This window comes from Sesamum indicum, linkage group LG1 (genome assembly GCF_000512975.1).
Source record: "Sesamum indicum cultivar Zhongzhi No. 13 linkage group LG1, S_indicum_v1.0, whole genome shotgun sequence".
Taxonomy (NCBI): Eukaryota; Viridiplantae; Streptophyta; class Magnoliopsida; order Lamiales; family Pedaliaceae; genus Sesamum; species Sesamum indicum.
Window position 1 is genome coordinate 13,339,879 of NC_026145.1, and position 14,569 is coordinate 13,354,447.

The 14,569-nt window shown below is 33.8% G+C and overlaps 4 protein-coding genes across 4 annotated transcripts in view; all 4 read right to left on the reverse strand.

Annotated features, from left to right (window-relative positions):
* LOC105165903 (V-type proton ATPase subunit C-like) overlaps nt 1–441 on the reverse strand; it is a gene marked incomplete in the record, with an annotated part of 5,726 nt that extends 5,285 nt beyond the window's left edge. Inside the window, 1 exon segment of the mRNA XM_011085058.2 lies at nt 143–441. Within this exon segment, the coding sequence (XP_011083360.1) occupies nt 143–262 (120 nt within the window).
* LOC105165910 (long chain base biosynthesis protein 2a) lies at nt 1,662–6,434 on the reverse strand. Its single transcript, XM_011085070.2, has 12 exons — nt 6,138–6,434; nt 5,945–6,010; nt 5,216–5,304; nt 4,832–4,977; nt 4,621–4,745; nt 4,449–4,542; nt 4,198–4,361; nt 3,689–3,850; nt 3,116–3,242; nt 2,844–3,010; nt 2,571–2,678; nt 1,662–2,021 (listed from the first exon to the last, which is right to left on the reverse strand). The coding sequence occupies exons 1-12, from the start codon at nt 6,261–6,263 to the stop codon at nt 1,926–1,928; spliced, it is 1,470 nt and encodes a 489-aa protein (XP_011083372.1). The 5' UTR covers nt 6,264–6,434; the 3' UTR covers nt 1,662–1,925.
* LOC105165920 lies at nt 8,316–11,081 on the reverse strand. Its single transcript, XM_011085077.2, has 6 exons — nt 10,808–11,081; nt 9,588–9,686; nt 9,381–9,489; nt 9,234–9,305; nt 9,081–9,086; nt 8,316–8,663 (listed from the first exon to the last, which is right to left on the reverse strand). Exons 1-6 carry the CDS (start codon nt 11,074–11,076, stop codon nt 8,547–8,549), a joined length of 672 nt encoding a protein of 223 aa, XP_011083379.1. The 5' UTR covers nt 11,077–11,081; the 3' UTR covers nt 8,316–8,546.
* Nucleotides 12,189–13,629, reverse strand: LOC105165925 (CASP-like protein 1F1). Its single transcript, XM_011085080.2, has 3 exons — nt 13,243–13,629; nt 12,609–12,732; nt 12,189–12,501 (listed from the first exon to the last, which is right to left on the reverse strand). Exons 1-3 carry the CDS (start codon nt 13,440–13,442, stop codon nt 12,280–12,282), a joined length of 546 nt encoding a protein of 181 aa, XP_011083382.1. The 5' UTR covers nt 13,443–13,629; the 3' UTR covers nt 12,189–12,279.

Consider the following 14,569-nt stretch of genomic DNA (forward strand, 5'->3'; position numbering starts at 1 on the left):
TCCAATAGAACCCATATCCATCATCCAACAAATAACAATTCTCATCGAATTAACTAGGAAGAAACAAGATTTTACAAACGCAGATCTGCAATCTACAAGAAAACTTAAATAAATATGGAGAATTGCATGTAAATCAAATTACTCTATAAAGAGGGGTATCAAACGCTTGTTTGGAGATAGATTCTTGGAGGCGACTCCATAAAGTGGAAGCGGAGGAGCCTTGCCCGACGGGGAGAGACGCCACCCAGTACCGAGTCGTCATTATAGCCAATTCCTGATTGATTCAATCAAATAATTCTGCAGAGCAAGGGTGAATATTTGCGGGAAAATGTTTCAAAAGGACGAGAGTTTGGAGAAGGTTGGACTAATTGCGTCCGCTGCTGATCCGAAGAGTAGATATGATGTGCTCCACTTCTATCAACTCAGATGATTTGTATGTTGTTATTATTATATGAACATATGCTTTGTAAGTGTTTATTTATTCATTAATATTAATTTTCACTTTTTAAGATTATTGCAATTTAATCCTTGTTCTTCCTGTTATACTGATTTTGTCCATGTAACTCTTTTTTTGTAAAAATGAGGGCCAAATTGGGTTGTTTAATGTTGTGATTAGATTAAATCTCAAGATGGTTCTTGTAATTAGAATATTTAGGCATTGATGTTGCCTAAATTTGACTTGTTTAGTGGACGAGCTTCTCCATTTAAGGTGGTTAATCCTATTCTTGTAACAAAATATGCTCATCAAATAAATTGATATGGGATGCTGAATATTGGTATGAATTTTGAATTACAAATAAATATATCAACTAGCACAAATATATTCAACTTCTTTTCAGTTAAAATGAAATTTTGTCCATCAAAATAAAACAACTACTATCTTGTTCAATGTCTATACTGCAGTGCCTCCAAACTTTTCAAAGGCTTTCAGCGGCTCGCCTCAATATAGGTGCCACTACTTTGAGGTGTATTATCTCTTGTATTTCTATTTGATTCAGACTATACAACATGGACACAAATCACATAATTACCTATAATTAAGGGTAAAATGTTGACACAAAAGGATGTGAATTAACGCGATTGGGGCGTAGAGAAAGTTTTTTATTCATAAAAACAAAATATTTTTACATATATAATATGTAAAGTTTTTATTTTTGTCTTTTATAAATTAATAAATTCATTTTGTAAGAAAAAAATTTAATTTATTACGAAAAAGTAAAAAAACAAATTATGTAAAATTCACATAATAATTTCCAGATTAAACACAGAAGAGCCTTTTTTTTTTTTTTAACTAGTATAAATATAAATTCTGAAAATTCTACTTAAATTGTAAGAACTTTCCATATAATTGTATGATATCAAGAACATTGTAAAATGTTAGTTTTTGGGACCTTATACCTTATTATATAAATAGTTAATTAATTCTATCAAAAAGGGCATAATTGATGATCAAATCATTTGTTTAATACTTAGAAATAAGACAGATACATTAAGACCTGGCTGCCAAATTATATGCTGCTTCTTTCAATGAAATGAGCTTTTATTTGGGCAAAATATCAAATTGGGCCCACAAATAGACTAAACTGCAATTATGTGATAGTCATTCAAATTTTCATAGAATTTTCCAAAGCATATTTAAGTCGAAGCAATACTCTGGTATGGAACAAGAAGACTATATACACCTATGGAGACAACTGAGAAGCAAAGTTCGAGAGCTATAATCCTGGTGAGAAATAATGAAAGAAAGTGTTAAGAAAGTATATAATTTAGGACTTGTAACAAAAACAAATTACAATTTTATGTACAAAACAAACAAAATTTCACAAGTCACTTGTAGCCAGCCACTGGAGCTAGAAAAATGATTCTATTATACTAATGGAACCTCTTTTGGAGACTTGCCAATCTCGGTAAGACAACTTGTCCTGTCATTCCAGCTTAACTCTCTCTCCCTCCAGCTGTTGTTTCTTTGGCTCCGCAGGGAAGTATTTTATACCTACCAAATCGCCAACGCTGCTGATAACCTGATGGAGATACCAAACGTTGACGATAAATGAGAATGGTAATATCTTGATTTAAATTTCTAAAAACAAGAACCACAACCATAGTCGAGTTTGAAGAAACTAAACCAGGCCTATATATCTATCTACAACTTTTCTCATGTATAAAATCCAACTCTGACTTCACATTAAATACTAGGATCCACAATAGTCGAGTCTTAAAGAAACTAAAACCAGGACTAGACATGAATCTACAACTTTTATCATTTTAAGATGGCAGCAGATATTATGCCAGAATGGTGAAATAAACCCAACTTCACAGTTCACACTAAATACTCGGGACCTATGCATCATGGATATACCAAAACATGGTTATTTTTTCTCCTTTCGCAAGGATTAATTTGGATGCCCAAATTAACTGTACAACATATCATTGTAGCATGTGTTGACAACCTACAAAATGTCAGCATCTCAGGTTGTCGAACAGTAAGGACAATTGAGGAACAAAAAGGTAGAGAGGGTTGGCTAGAAAGCAAAAGGGAAAGGACTACAATAATAAGGTAAGACTCTGACCTCCAAAGCTTTAACAAGGTCTTCCCTTGTATGAGCAGCAGAGATGCAAATGCGAGCACGTGCCAACAATAAAGGGGTAGCTGGAAAAGCAACAGTCACAACAGCCACCTATATCACCAAATCACAAATTATGACATGAAAACAAACAAAATGTCACAAACAACAGAAAGAAACAAAGAAACCAAGAGTTTGCAGGTGATAAAATCGTAATCCATAGAGGAACCTCAAAAATGGTCGTAGAAATATTAAGGTTTAATAAATTAAAAGGCTTACATTCCGCCTGAGGCACTCTCGTGAAAAGGCAGGAATTTTGGCTGGATTATAAAGCATTATTGGCATGACAGGGGAATCATTATCACCCAGAACCTCAAAACCCATTTTCTGCAGTTCAGACCTGAAAAAGTTGCTGTTCTCACGTATTTTTGCTAGTTTCTGAGCCCCTGCGTTCATAAAAATAAAATATTTGTAGAAGTCATTATTGGGCACTCCAGATATCAATGCAGAGCATGGGCTTTTAAGCAACCGAAGGGCAGACAAGATCCCACCTCTGCTGGAACCATCTTCTCCGAGAATAACCTTAATGGAAGAAATAATTTGCTGTGCAGCAGGCGGTGATATTGACGTAGCATACAGATGAGCAGGGCAAGTGTACTTTAAGTATTGAATAAGCTCCTGAAAACGAACATTGATGTGTTATAATGCGCCGTACAAGGGATGATGGAATGGAATTCACTACGACAATGCAGATATACATGCAATGAAGTAATTAATATTTTGGCCACAATATTCAATTATGTTTTAGAGAGAGATAGGACATATGAGCACTTTCTCTAGGAAAAAAAAATGCATGTATTTTTCTTCTGCAATATGCACTATGATTTCAGGCAATCAATAAATATCGTTCTGAGTATTTCAAAAGAAAGAAAAAGAACTATTATAAATTACTTCGCAAATGGAAACTAACTGTAAGCAGACATTTCATATTTCCATATTAACTATTCTATTTTTGCAGAAATAGATGTCTAAGAAAAATGTTGTCTGGTTCTTGTCTATTAGGTTTATAAATCACCCAGGGCACATATTTACAAGCATATTGGAAGGATATTCAAGGAAAGAACCTTAGATCCTGCAATATAGCCACCACATGATCCAAATGATTTAGTGAAAGTTCCCATCATAATATCCACATCTGCAGTATCAACGCCTAAGAGCTCACAGACACCCCTTCCAGTTTTTCCAACAGCTCCAATGCTGTGGGCCTCATCTAGATAAACATAAGCCTGTTACAAAGCAAAACAGTATGAAACAGAAGACAGATCAGATATGGGGTTGAACAAAAACCCAAAGGGGAAAAAACAGCAAAAACAAAAAAAAAATATCGACATTTTGGCAGGACTCAAGAGGCGATGTTCAAATTTTCTTTAATTGCAGGATAGGATCATCTCAGGAGTAGGTAATAAATTTCTCATATTAGATTGATTCTTGAGGAAGATGCTGCTCACTTCAATGAGTTTGATGCAAAGATGTTAAGGTTTTTTGGACGAAACAAATTTAAGTTTCATTTAAAGAATCAGAGAATGATAATGCCTGTCAAATACAAAAGAAGCAACCTTACAACAATATCTACCTTGTATTTCTTGCATATGGAAACAATTTCAGGGAGCTTGCAGAGTTCCCCTTCCATGCTATAGATTCCCTCCACCACAACCATTATCTTTTTCCAAGGTCTGTGTGTTCTGGGCTGTCCCTCAGCAATTTGTTCCCTCAGAACTTTCTCCAAATGGGATGGTGCTAGAGAAAGGATGATGAACAATTAAATGCAACAGACTCGTCATACAGTCTTGTCATAAGACAAAAAGAAAGGGATCTTAAACCTACTGTTGTGCTGGAAAACCCGAATAGTGGCTCCAGACCCTCGAGCACCATTAACTATGGAGTTATGGTTCAGAGAATCACTGATAATCAAACTTCCCTGCAAATTTCCAAATAAAATGAGGATTTCTATACAATTGCAGACCTTCAGAGACAATATGAATTGCCATTCTCGTACCTTCCCCATTAATACAGGAAGAATGGCCGAATTTGTTACATAGCCCATGCCAAAAACCACTGCAGCCGGCTTTCCTACAAAATTTGCGACACACTCCTCTAGTTCGGCATGCAATGTGGTTGTGCCTGGTCATATAGTCTCAGTCATCACTACTAATATCAGGAGCCATATTCTATCCACGAATAATTGTTTTATCAGGAAACAAATATACCTCCATCAACCCGGGTGCTACAGGTGCTCGGGTAAAATTGTTTCAAGGACTCGATTACACGAGGTGTGCAGTATTCATCTGCTGCCGCAAACCCTAGATAGTTATATGATCCCAAATTCAGGCACCTTGTCACTCTTGTGGTTCGCCTTCACAAAATAGTGTTAAGTGAGAATATTATTTTAAATTTAAGTGGCTTCAAGCAAAGAAACCATATTGCTGAAACATATTTATTTTGTTCAGTTTTGACTGCATATTGCGGCTTCACAAAGAGGGCGCCAGAAGTGGTGAGATTCAGAACACTGCTTAGAATTAAACCACAGAACTAGGCAGTAATAAGAATTTTTATAAAACAATAGATTGTTAAACTTGGACAGAGATACTTACTTTAGAGTTTTGTTATTGTCATTGGAGATACGTTCCACCACATCAAACCAAGCATCTGGAGAGCTGGATATTGGTCTATTAAAGCAATCCTGTAATCACATAGAGGATAAAAATGTGAACAACATAATCTTGCGTTTGAGGTGTGCCAAGGAATTACTAGAATCCCAAATGGTTAGAATCTGCTTTCTGCAATAATCAATTAATAAAGCACCAAACTGGATCATCTGTTTAAAATTTGTTTACCAAACTTCTGCCACATTTCTCACTTGCTATTCCCTCTTTTTCTTATTCTCCGAACAGGATATAAAGTTGGCATATGAAAGATGGAAAAAAAAAAAGAACTCCTTTATTCTTTTCCCTTCCTATTATTATTATTTATTTTTTTTGGTTTGATTGAGAGGAAAGGCTAATATTATTCTTCTTCCTTTTTCTGGTTTCTACTTTTTGCCCTTTTGTAATAACATGGAATCTAATCTACACAGCATTTCACCATTAACATAAACAGAAAAAGAATTATCGATCCTTTCTGAAAAAAAGTAATAATTTTACAAAGTGAACAGGAAAAGTAACTTATAGTTACAACACATAGCACGGGGCAATTCAACGGGTATCAAGAACGACACAATGTGCGCAGCCCAGATCACAACACAATTCACCCAAAACAAAGCCGAAGAACAAAAAGAATATAAAGCGGGAAAGCTAAAAACAAAGCTGAAAGAGAATAAGAACCTGAATCCGCAGATACAATCTCCGAATGTAGAAATCCTCCAGCCCCAAACAGATCGGCGCATAGCCCTTCCATAGTCAAGCACCAAATCAACATTTAAAATCAGAACCCCAGTCCAACAAGCATTCCAAAACATAAGTTCACGAACTACACCTACATATACGTACAAGCCGGAAACATATACGATGCGTATACCTGAAGGTTGCTCTTGGACCACCAGTCGAGAATCTTGCGAAAAAAATCGCGCAGCTGGCCAAATGCGAAGAGGAGGCCGTAGCTGAAGTATGTGGTCAAGGCGGTGAGGTAGGGGATTGTGATCATCTTGGAATTTGACGGCGGCGGAGGAGACGATCGGAGCCTCCTTGACTAAGATCCCGATATAGAGAGAGAAAGCGAGGGCAGAAAGAGAGAGAGAGGAACCAATTATGGAGGGAGAGAGGATTGGGTTGACCCGTTTCCTCTTTTACCCCATTTCGGTTTTCCTTTTTTTATTTATTTTTTTTCCTTTTCTTCAATTATTCTAATGCTTTTCTTCAAATATGATTTTTCTTTCCATTGCGACGTCGTCCCAGGTTTGAAAGTCGTTTTGAATGATATTCCAAGAAAGTTCCACTTTTAAAACGTAGGTAGGTAGGGATCCTATGCGCTAGGGTGCACCCTCGTAATATATTGAGGCTGCTACTGGTCCACAAATAAACATAGGGATAATTACAATCTCTTTTTTTAGGTTTGGTATAATTAGAGATAATTTTTTTTATGATTTAGAAAATTATATTTAACAACTATAAAATTTAATTTTATCTAATAAATAAGTCCCTATGTTAGTCAAAACTGAATTTGTTGATATTAACAAAAAAATTGAATAAAAAGTCATATTTACTTGATTTATTGCAGGTCAAATAATTTTTTTCGAATTAAATTACCCTTATAACCATGAAGATATACCTCCTCACATGCATTAACGCGTGAAGACATATAGGGATAATTTGGTCATAAAAAAATTTATGCAACCTATTTTAAGTCGGTACATATATATATTTTTTTTAATATCAGCAAATTCAGTTAATTTTGTTAGACAAAAGTAAACATTAAAGGTGTTAAGTATAATTTTTCAAATTACAAGAGATTAACGCATAATTACACAAAAATCTTAAGGAAAAAAGTGTAATTATTCCATAAAAATATTAAGCCACACTACTAATACAAATTATTGACATTCAAATAGTAATAACTTCGTCCAAATAAGTTAAAATCATGTCTTGATTATTTTGGTAGTTAGCTAACACCCGTGTCTTTCCAGTGGTATGCAGTTTGATACAAGTAACTTGGGCGCAGCTAATCTTACAATTGATCATTGCTGTTCAATACCTGTTTTATTTTGTGTGTGAGATAGAAGCCAATCGCACATGGCCAACTAAACTGGAAAAGGATATCGGCCCGCCCAGCCCAGCCCCCCATTATTGACAACTAATTTACCAAACTGGCACAACCACCTATCCCGCCATTGCCACCCATCCCATCTCTTGCTTTTCACTTTCCATTTTATTTAACCTTTGCAATTAATTTTGTAAGAATTAAATTTATATGAAAAAGGGAACACAAAATTAGTTGGATTCAAATAATAAGCATTTGAAATATGTATGCAACTATTAAGAATTAAGATGACGAGTTGGTCTTTTATAGGGTCGAAACATGTAATAATGGCTAATACTATGATATGTTGTGTCTTTTTCTGGAATTTAGTATAGGTGGGAAATAAATTATTTTTCAGAATATTTGAAAATTCTTAGCTGAAAATTGAAGAATATTTCTGAATACGAGAAACGTCCATGAATTTCGGAGATTGTTTCTAAACCACATTTTCCTCGAACGTTTTTTTTCTAGAACAAATTATTTTCGGTCCGAAATCCTTTATGAAACAAAAGAGTACGTACATATTAAATTATTTTGGGTCTCAGCTTCCTTCTGTAAACATAAAGAACCATCCCTTCTACCATTCACATGCGATACGAGGATTCCCATGACTCGTGTGCGTGTCAATGAACGGACACTACCCAACTCAAACTTATTATAACAGTAAATAAGCATACCTAAATTCAATAGTTTTACTTATTCTTGTACGCAAGAACTTGTTCATTTTAAGAAAATTTGTTATTTTATTTTGATGTCAATTAAAAATACGAAGAAATTTTATTTTGAAAATCTATTGTGAAAAGATGATCAAAGACTTAATGGGTAAAACCCAAACGTTACTTAATTGTTTCTTTCTTTTTTTTTTTTGGGGTATAACATGAATCAAATCAAATTAATATTCTATGAATTGGGTAAAGGTAGGTTACATAAATAACTATTGTGGGTATTTATTAGGTATGCATTTGGATAGAGTAAACTCCGCCCATTGAAAGGCGTAGTATAGGATTGAGAAACTTGTGATAATTCATACTGATGTTTTATTTAAAAAAAAACATTTCCCAACCCCATTAAATTATATTGAAAAGTACAATAAATTCCTCAATGTGGTTAGCTCTCTACCTCTTTGATGGTGTATGTCAATCTAACAGCACAAGAGCCGTTGTTTTGGCTCAGCCTGCCTAAAGTTGGCATTCAATGCTTTCTTTTGTTACCCCCTGTAGCACTAGATCTTGGAGTGGTGAGGACCTGTGCAAACAGGATGATGAGAAGAATCACGGAAACATGCGAACCGTACTTCGCCAGCAATCTCTGCAGAGAGAGCGATACTAGGTAAGAGAAGGAGAAGCAGTAGATGTACAAAGTTACAAACAATATGAAGTCTCGCAAGATTTCGAAATGCCGGTGAAGTCACGAAGAAAAATGGAGAACCTATAAGCATCCGCTACGAAAATATAAAATAATATGAATCACAAGTCTTGCTGTTCATTTGGATTAGTGTTAACCATTTTGGTGTTTCCAAACCCAACTGTATACGCCAATTTCCCAGGAAAATCACATAAAGTATTGAATTTTCTCCATCCTTATTGACCATCCAAGCTTCAAAGTGATAGCAAATAGCAGAAGACAAATAAAACATGAGTGTAGTGAATTGGTCTAAAATATTGGTCTTTGGTGATATTATTTACTTCAACATTACTTAATCTAATCAAAGAAGGAAGACATTACCTTTGCCTGAGATATTTTGTACATCACACCGTAATCGCATCCACAGATACAGCAGAGGAAGGAACAATATTCAGTCAGTATCACATGGAACATATTAAAAGGGATGATAGATTATCAAAGCTTCATAATTGCAAATAAGTGTAAGAATATTACAATTTCAATTTTTGTGTCACTGGTTGGTTCTGATAGAATTCTCAGTGGCAGAATTGGGGTTGAATAAGCCTCCTGAAAATAATAAAAACATTGATATTATTAATCTGCAACTGTTCTTGTAGTTGTAGCTTCTGGAGTGAACAAAACCTGTAGCTTCAGTTTCGTGGGGATTCTATAAGTGATCAAAGCAGGTGCGCCATAGTAAACAGTTTTCACTTTAGATTCCAACTCAAATGAATGCGACACAAGGGAACCACTGAGATAAAAAAGAAATAACAATCCCATCAGTAATACAGTAGGGTCAAGAAACAAACAACCGAAAAACCATCTAGATTGAAAATTTTAAAATCTTACGAATCAAGTCTTTCCCAGGTCCGAGATGTGTTGCCAATAACAGAATCAAAAACCTCTTCGGCCCAACTATCATCAGTGAGGGTTACATCATACGCTGTGCTGCAATTTGACAGCAAATAATTATTTTCTACAGTTAATAAGTTCAATGAAATGAACATCATTCAGCTCAAGAAAATCTTAACATTGTGCTAAAGTGCCAATAAAAAAACACTGAAAACACTTATTTAGCATGGTTAGTGGTATCATCCCATCTATGAGGCATGACCAAAATACACTGTTAGTGCATTCACAGATCAAAATCTGGAAGAAAGACTTTTGAATGAAACCGACTTATTGTAGTAGGATCAAACTGCAAAAATCAGACATTGCGCTGAATTTTATAGATTAACTTCCGCAATACTTACAAAACAACCAATGACCGCCAACTTCCTTTGATCCCTCTAATCAAAATCAATTATGCCTCTTACTTCATAATTTACCAACAAGACATTTGGGAAAACAGATTCTAACTTGCACGTAGTGCACCACAAACAACTGGTTCGTGTTTATTTCTTGGTTATCTTTAAGGCCTAATTTGGAGTGATTCTCAGGGTTTCTCAAATATAAACTTCGTTACGTCTTCATTTTTATCTATTTGGAAGCATGAAGCATGTTTGTCTTTATGTACTTTATTGAACAATGTTTTCACATATTCTAATATTGATCATTATTTTATCCAGGAATGCACATGCAGCAGGAGCGCAAACACATATACTCATACACATATAAGTTTCCAACATTAATTTAATAAATTACACGTATATTTTCCTGATACACTAATGTGATACCACCTAACAAAATACATTCGTTAGAAATAAAAGATAGATTATGTAGCACCAGTACAATCACAAAATTCAACTAATCTTTTTTAATCAGCAGATCTAATGGAACAAAACTGGATTTTGCTACACAAAATGGCAAAGTTTAAAAAGTTAAAACATATAGGCATAAATGCACTATATCACCCAGTATCCGCATAAAAAATATCACACCTTAAAGATGACCTCACAAAATCAGGGAATGAACGCAATCAACAACAAGCATTCTGAACACCAATCATCAAACAAAAGTTAAATTAATTCCATCACCAATTTATTGAAAAAGGAGGCGCTTTTTTGTAAGCGACCGCATATAAACTCACGAAAATTAACAACAAACAGAGAGAGAGAGAGAGAGCGTACAGCGAACCAGCGTTATAAATGTCAATGGAGACGGACACGCGTTCCAGATCCGAATTCAGTTTTCTGAGAGAAACCCTTTTATGGGCCACGATAAATGGTGAATTTCCGGATTCTGCAAAGGCTGAAGAGCAAATGAAAATCATGGATAAGAGGGCGATGATCGTCGAAGCGAAAGCTTTCGCCATTGATTCCGATCGGATTGAACTGAAGCTTCTGTCCTCGTTTTTGAACTGAGGTACTGTCAGTCGTCGGAAACTGTACGGCCACATACTGCGTGAAGTTACTTATATAGTATTAACGTCTGTGTGGAAGAATTTCAGTGGGCATAGCTAATGGGCTTGGCTTATTGGCCCAACAAAATTGGGCTATTAGATAATTTTTTTGGAAGCCCATGCTTAGGCATATGATATTTATAATAAAATCTAATTTTATTTTTCTTTTCTTCTTAAAAGAATTTAAATTACTATGCACATCAATGCTATATTTAAATTCTTATATTTTCAATATGTAAATAATAATATTATTTAATATTATATGTATTTAAAATTTTCAATTATTATATTAATGTAACAACAATATAAAATCAACACATACATCACAAATTCAATGATGAAAATACGGGGCAAATTTTTTACAATGCCGCGGCAAATTAGCAATGGCAATTTTGTTAATTTCACAATTTAGCCTATAAAATACTTTTCTTTTTATTTTCGTATAATTGAAAAATCTAATAATTTAACTAATTACTAATTATTCAATTATTTATAATAAAAAATACGCATGGTTAAAAAATTACGCAATAAATAATCTCATCTTGTCTTAAATTTTTTAGATTTATTCATTTAAATTTAGATCGATCGATTGACAATAATTCAAATGAATTAGGAAAATATCATCCTTGACCAAATTCTTGAATTGTCTAGGTAGCAAACCTAGGAACATCAACAAAGGCATGTACATGAACCAGATAGAGCAAAGAAAACTTTGTTCGAGTTTCACAAAAGGTTCTGAAAACGACCAAATTGCTTTCACGGAGTGCTGGAAACTAAGAGATGGCATTTTAGAGCTCATGTGCTCGAGCCCATTTGTGACAAGCTCGTCGAACTTGAGCTCAAAACGATATGCTCGAGCTTGACAACTGTATATTTTGATCTTATGGTAAATAATATGGATTGCAATGAATTTAAAATCATATTTATTTATAAAGTACATAGTAAATAATCCATTTGTTTTGTAACATTTACGTTAAGAAACACGCAATACATATAAGCAAATATATCCTTTAAACGGATACTTATTATATTAGAATGTTGTTGCATTTTATGTTACACTTCATATATATATATATATATATAAGTATAAAACTTTTTTCTTATACAAATAACGGAAAATATATTAATACACACGATGTGCATATTATAAATAAAGTGCAGTACGAAAATACAACACAAATTTACAATAAAAGATGACATCTAAGCTCCGAGTTGTTGCGACTTCTTAGCGGAGATGATGGTGAGGATCAAATAGACAGCAAATCCCATGTAAGAAAGAAACCCAGAAATGATGATTCTGTTGCAAAATTTGGCGAAATTGTCACAGACAGGCATCCACCCCGTGTGGGTGTTGCCATATTTCCCCACGTAGGCTATGGCCGTCGCTGCTGAGCATCCAGCTATCAGTAAAACTGTCATAATCTGCCAAAATATTTTGCATTAACACGTAATGATGGTAACAATTGTCATATGTATATATTTATATTTGTATAATATATGGTCTGAAATAGTTGTATATATATATGTACCAGATCATGCAGGAAGAAATAGAAGAAGTGTGTCGAATGAAGTGCTGTTTTGGCGAGGACGAAAGCAAGAAACAGCGACAGAAGTGAGACGACGGATGCTACAACATTCGCGTATGCAAAGAACCTGAAACATACGTGCAACAGAATTTATCTTAGGTATGTATCTTAGTCATGAAAGAAAACTGTAAGTAACTCCTAAAAAAAGAGATAAATAATGCGTGAACGCCTCTTCAAATTTTAACATATTGCAAAAGAAAGTAATTACTCAATTCTTAAAAAAAGAGTTATAACTCGCCTACACGTCATGTTTTACATTATAGATTTTCCGGGCCATTAGGGAAATTCGTAGCGTGTAATACCACTACACAAGTGTAGAAATAAAATTTCAAATTTTTTGGATTTTTGGTAATAATTACCAAAAAAAAAATAGTAATATATTACATAAACCCCCTAAAGTTTGCATATATACCAATTCTAAAGAACAAGTAACTTAATAACCCATGCTGCCATGTTTTACATTACAGATGCAAAATTTTTCAAAACACGAAGAATTTTCAATGATACGTCTAAACTTTAGAGGGCGAGAGTAAGTGTTCGATCATGTCTAATACATATACGCACACACTCATCTTACTTGAAAGCTGGAGAATAGCTATAACGGGCGTCGACCTGGATACCATAAACCACGTTGGTCTGGGTGGTGGTGAGCATAACACATGCAGCAGCCAAAGTAGCAGCAATGGCCAAGAGTCTGAGGAAAACTTGGGTTGCAAAGGCGAGTTTTTGAGTTTTAGAGGGTGGGGTGTGGAGGGACTTATCAAAGTTTCTAGCCATATTAATGTTGGTGAGTACAACGTACGTAGAAGGTTGTCTCAATTGAATGCAAAAAACTGCTTCTACACAAAAGAAGTGGGGAAGTGAGTATTTGTGGGGGTATTTGTAGAGTGTCAAACGTGATAGTGGGAGTTGAGGAAAATGAGGGTTAGGCTTTCTAGACTTAAATACAATTGGTTAACTGTCGCAAAGGAAAACCAGCATCAAATTAAGTAGACATTTATATATGTGGATGAATTCTTGGAGAAGTGCCCAAGAGCAAGGAGAGATAATACAGGATTGGGTTGTGTAGATTTTCACGTAATCAAATTTGTCAAAAACCCCAATTTAAAATTTTATAATTAAATTGATCGAAAATGATTAAGACTATCATAATTTTAAAAGTTATAGGACCAAATTTCTAAATGTTAATTTGAACAAGATAAAAATTGTAACCCACTTAACTGATGGGACTAAAATTGCATTTTTTCCCAAAATATAATAGTGACAAAATAACAAGTTGTAATAGTTTTAAAATAGTCACTGAAAAAATATATATCAAGCAACAAGATTTTTAATATTGTGACAATATAATCATTAGTGATTAAAATGGCGTCTAAAGTTGTTAGTACATACATTATTGATACATTTATAGTGACAGTTTAACGAATACACAAGTAAAGTGAACAAACAATTATTGATTCTCACTATGTCGTGTCACTACAAGAAATATATGACATATTAATGACAATTTAAAGTTATCACTAAAAATATATATTAAATAGTATTAATTTTATTTTATCACTATATAATTATTAATAATAAGAATTGTATATAAATCTATCCCTATAAAAAGTTAGTGACATTACAATATTGTGACAACAATAATTATTTATTATTACTGTATCATCACTAATATGTATTATTAATTATATTTAGTAATAACTTTATACATAATTTATTATCATTAATTCTTACTAATAACTATTTTAATTTACAAAATAATAGTAGTTATTGAACACCATCAAATTCAATTAATTAATTATATTTAATAACACGGTTGATTTTACTTATATATATATGGTCTTAATTAAGTCCATAAGTAGTTTTATCTCAACCAAAGTTTTAAAAAAAAAATAAGATGATTT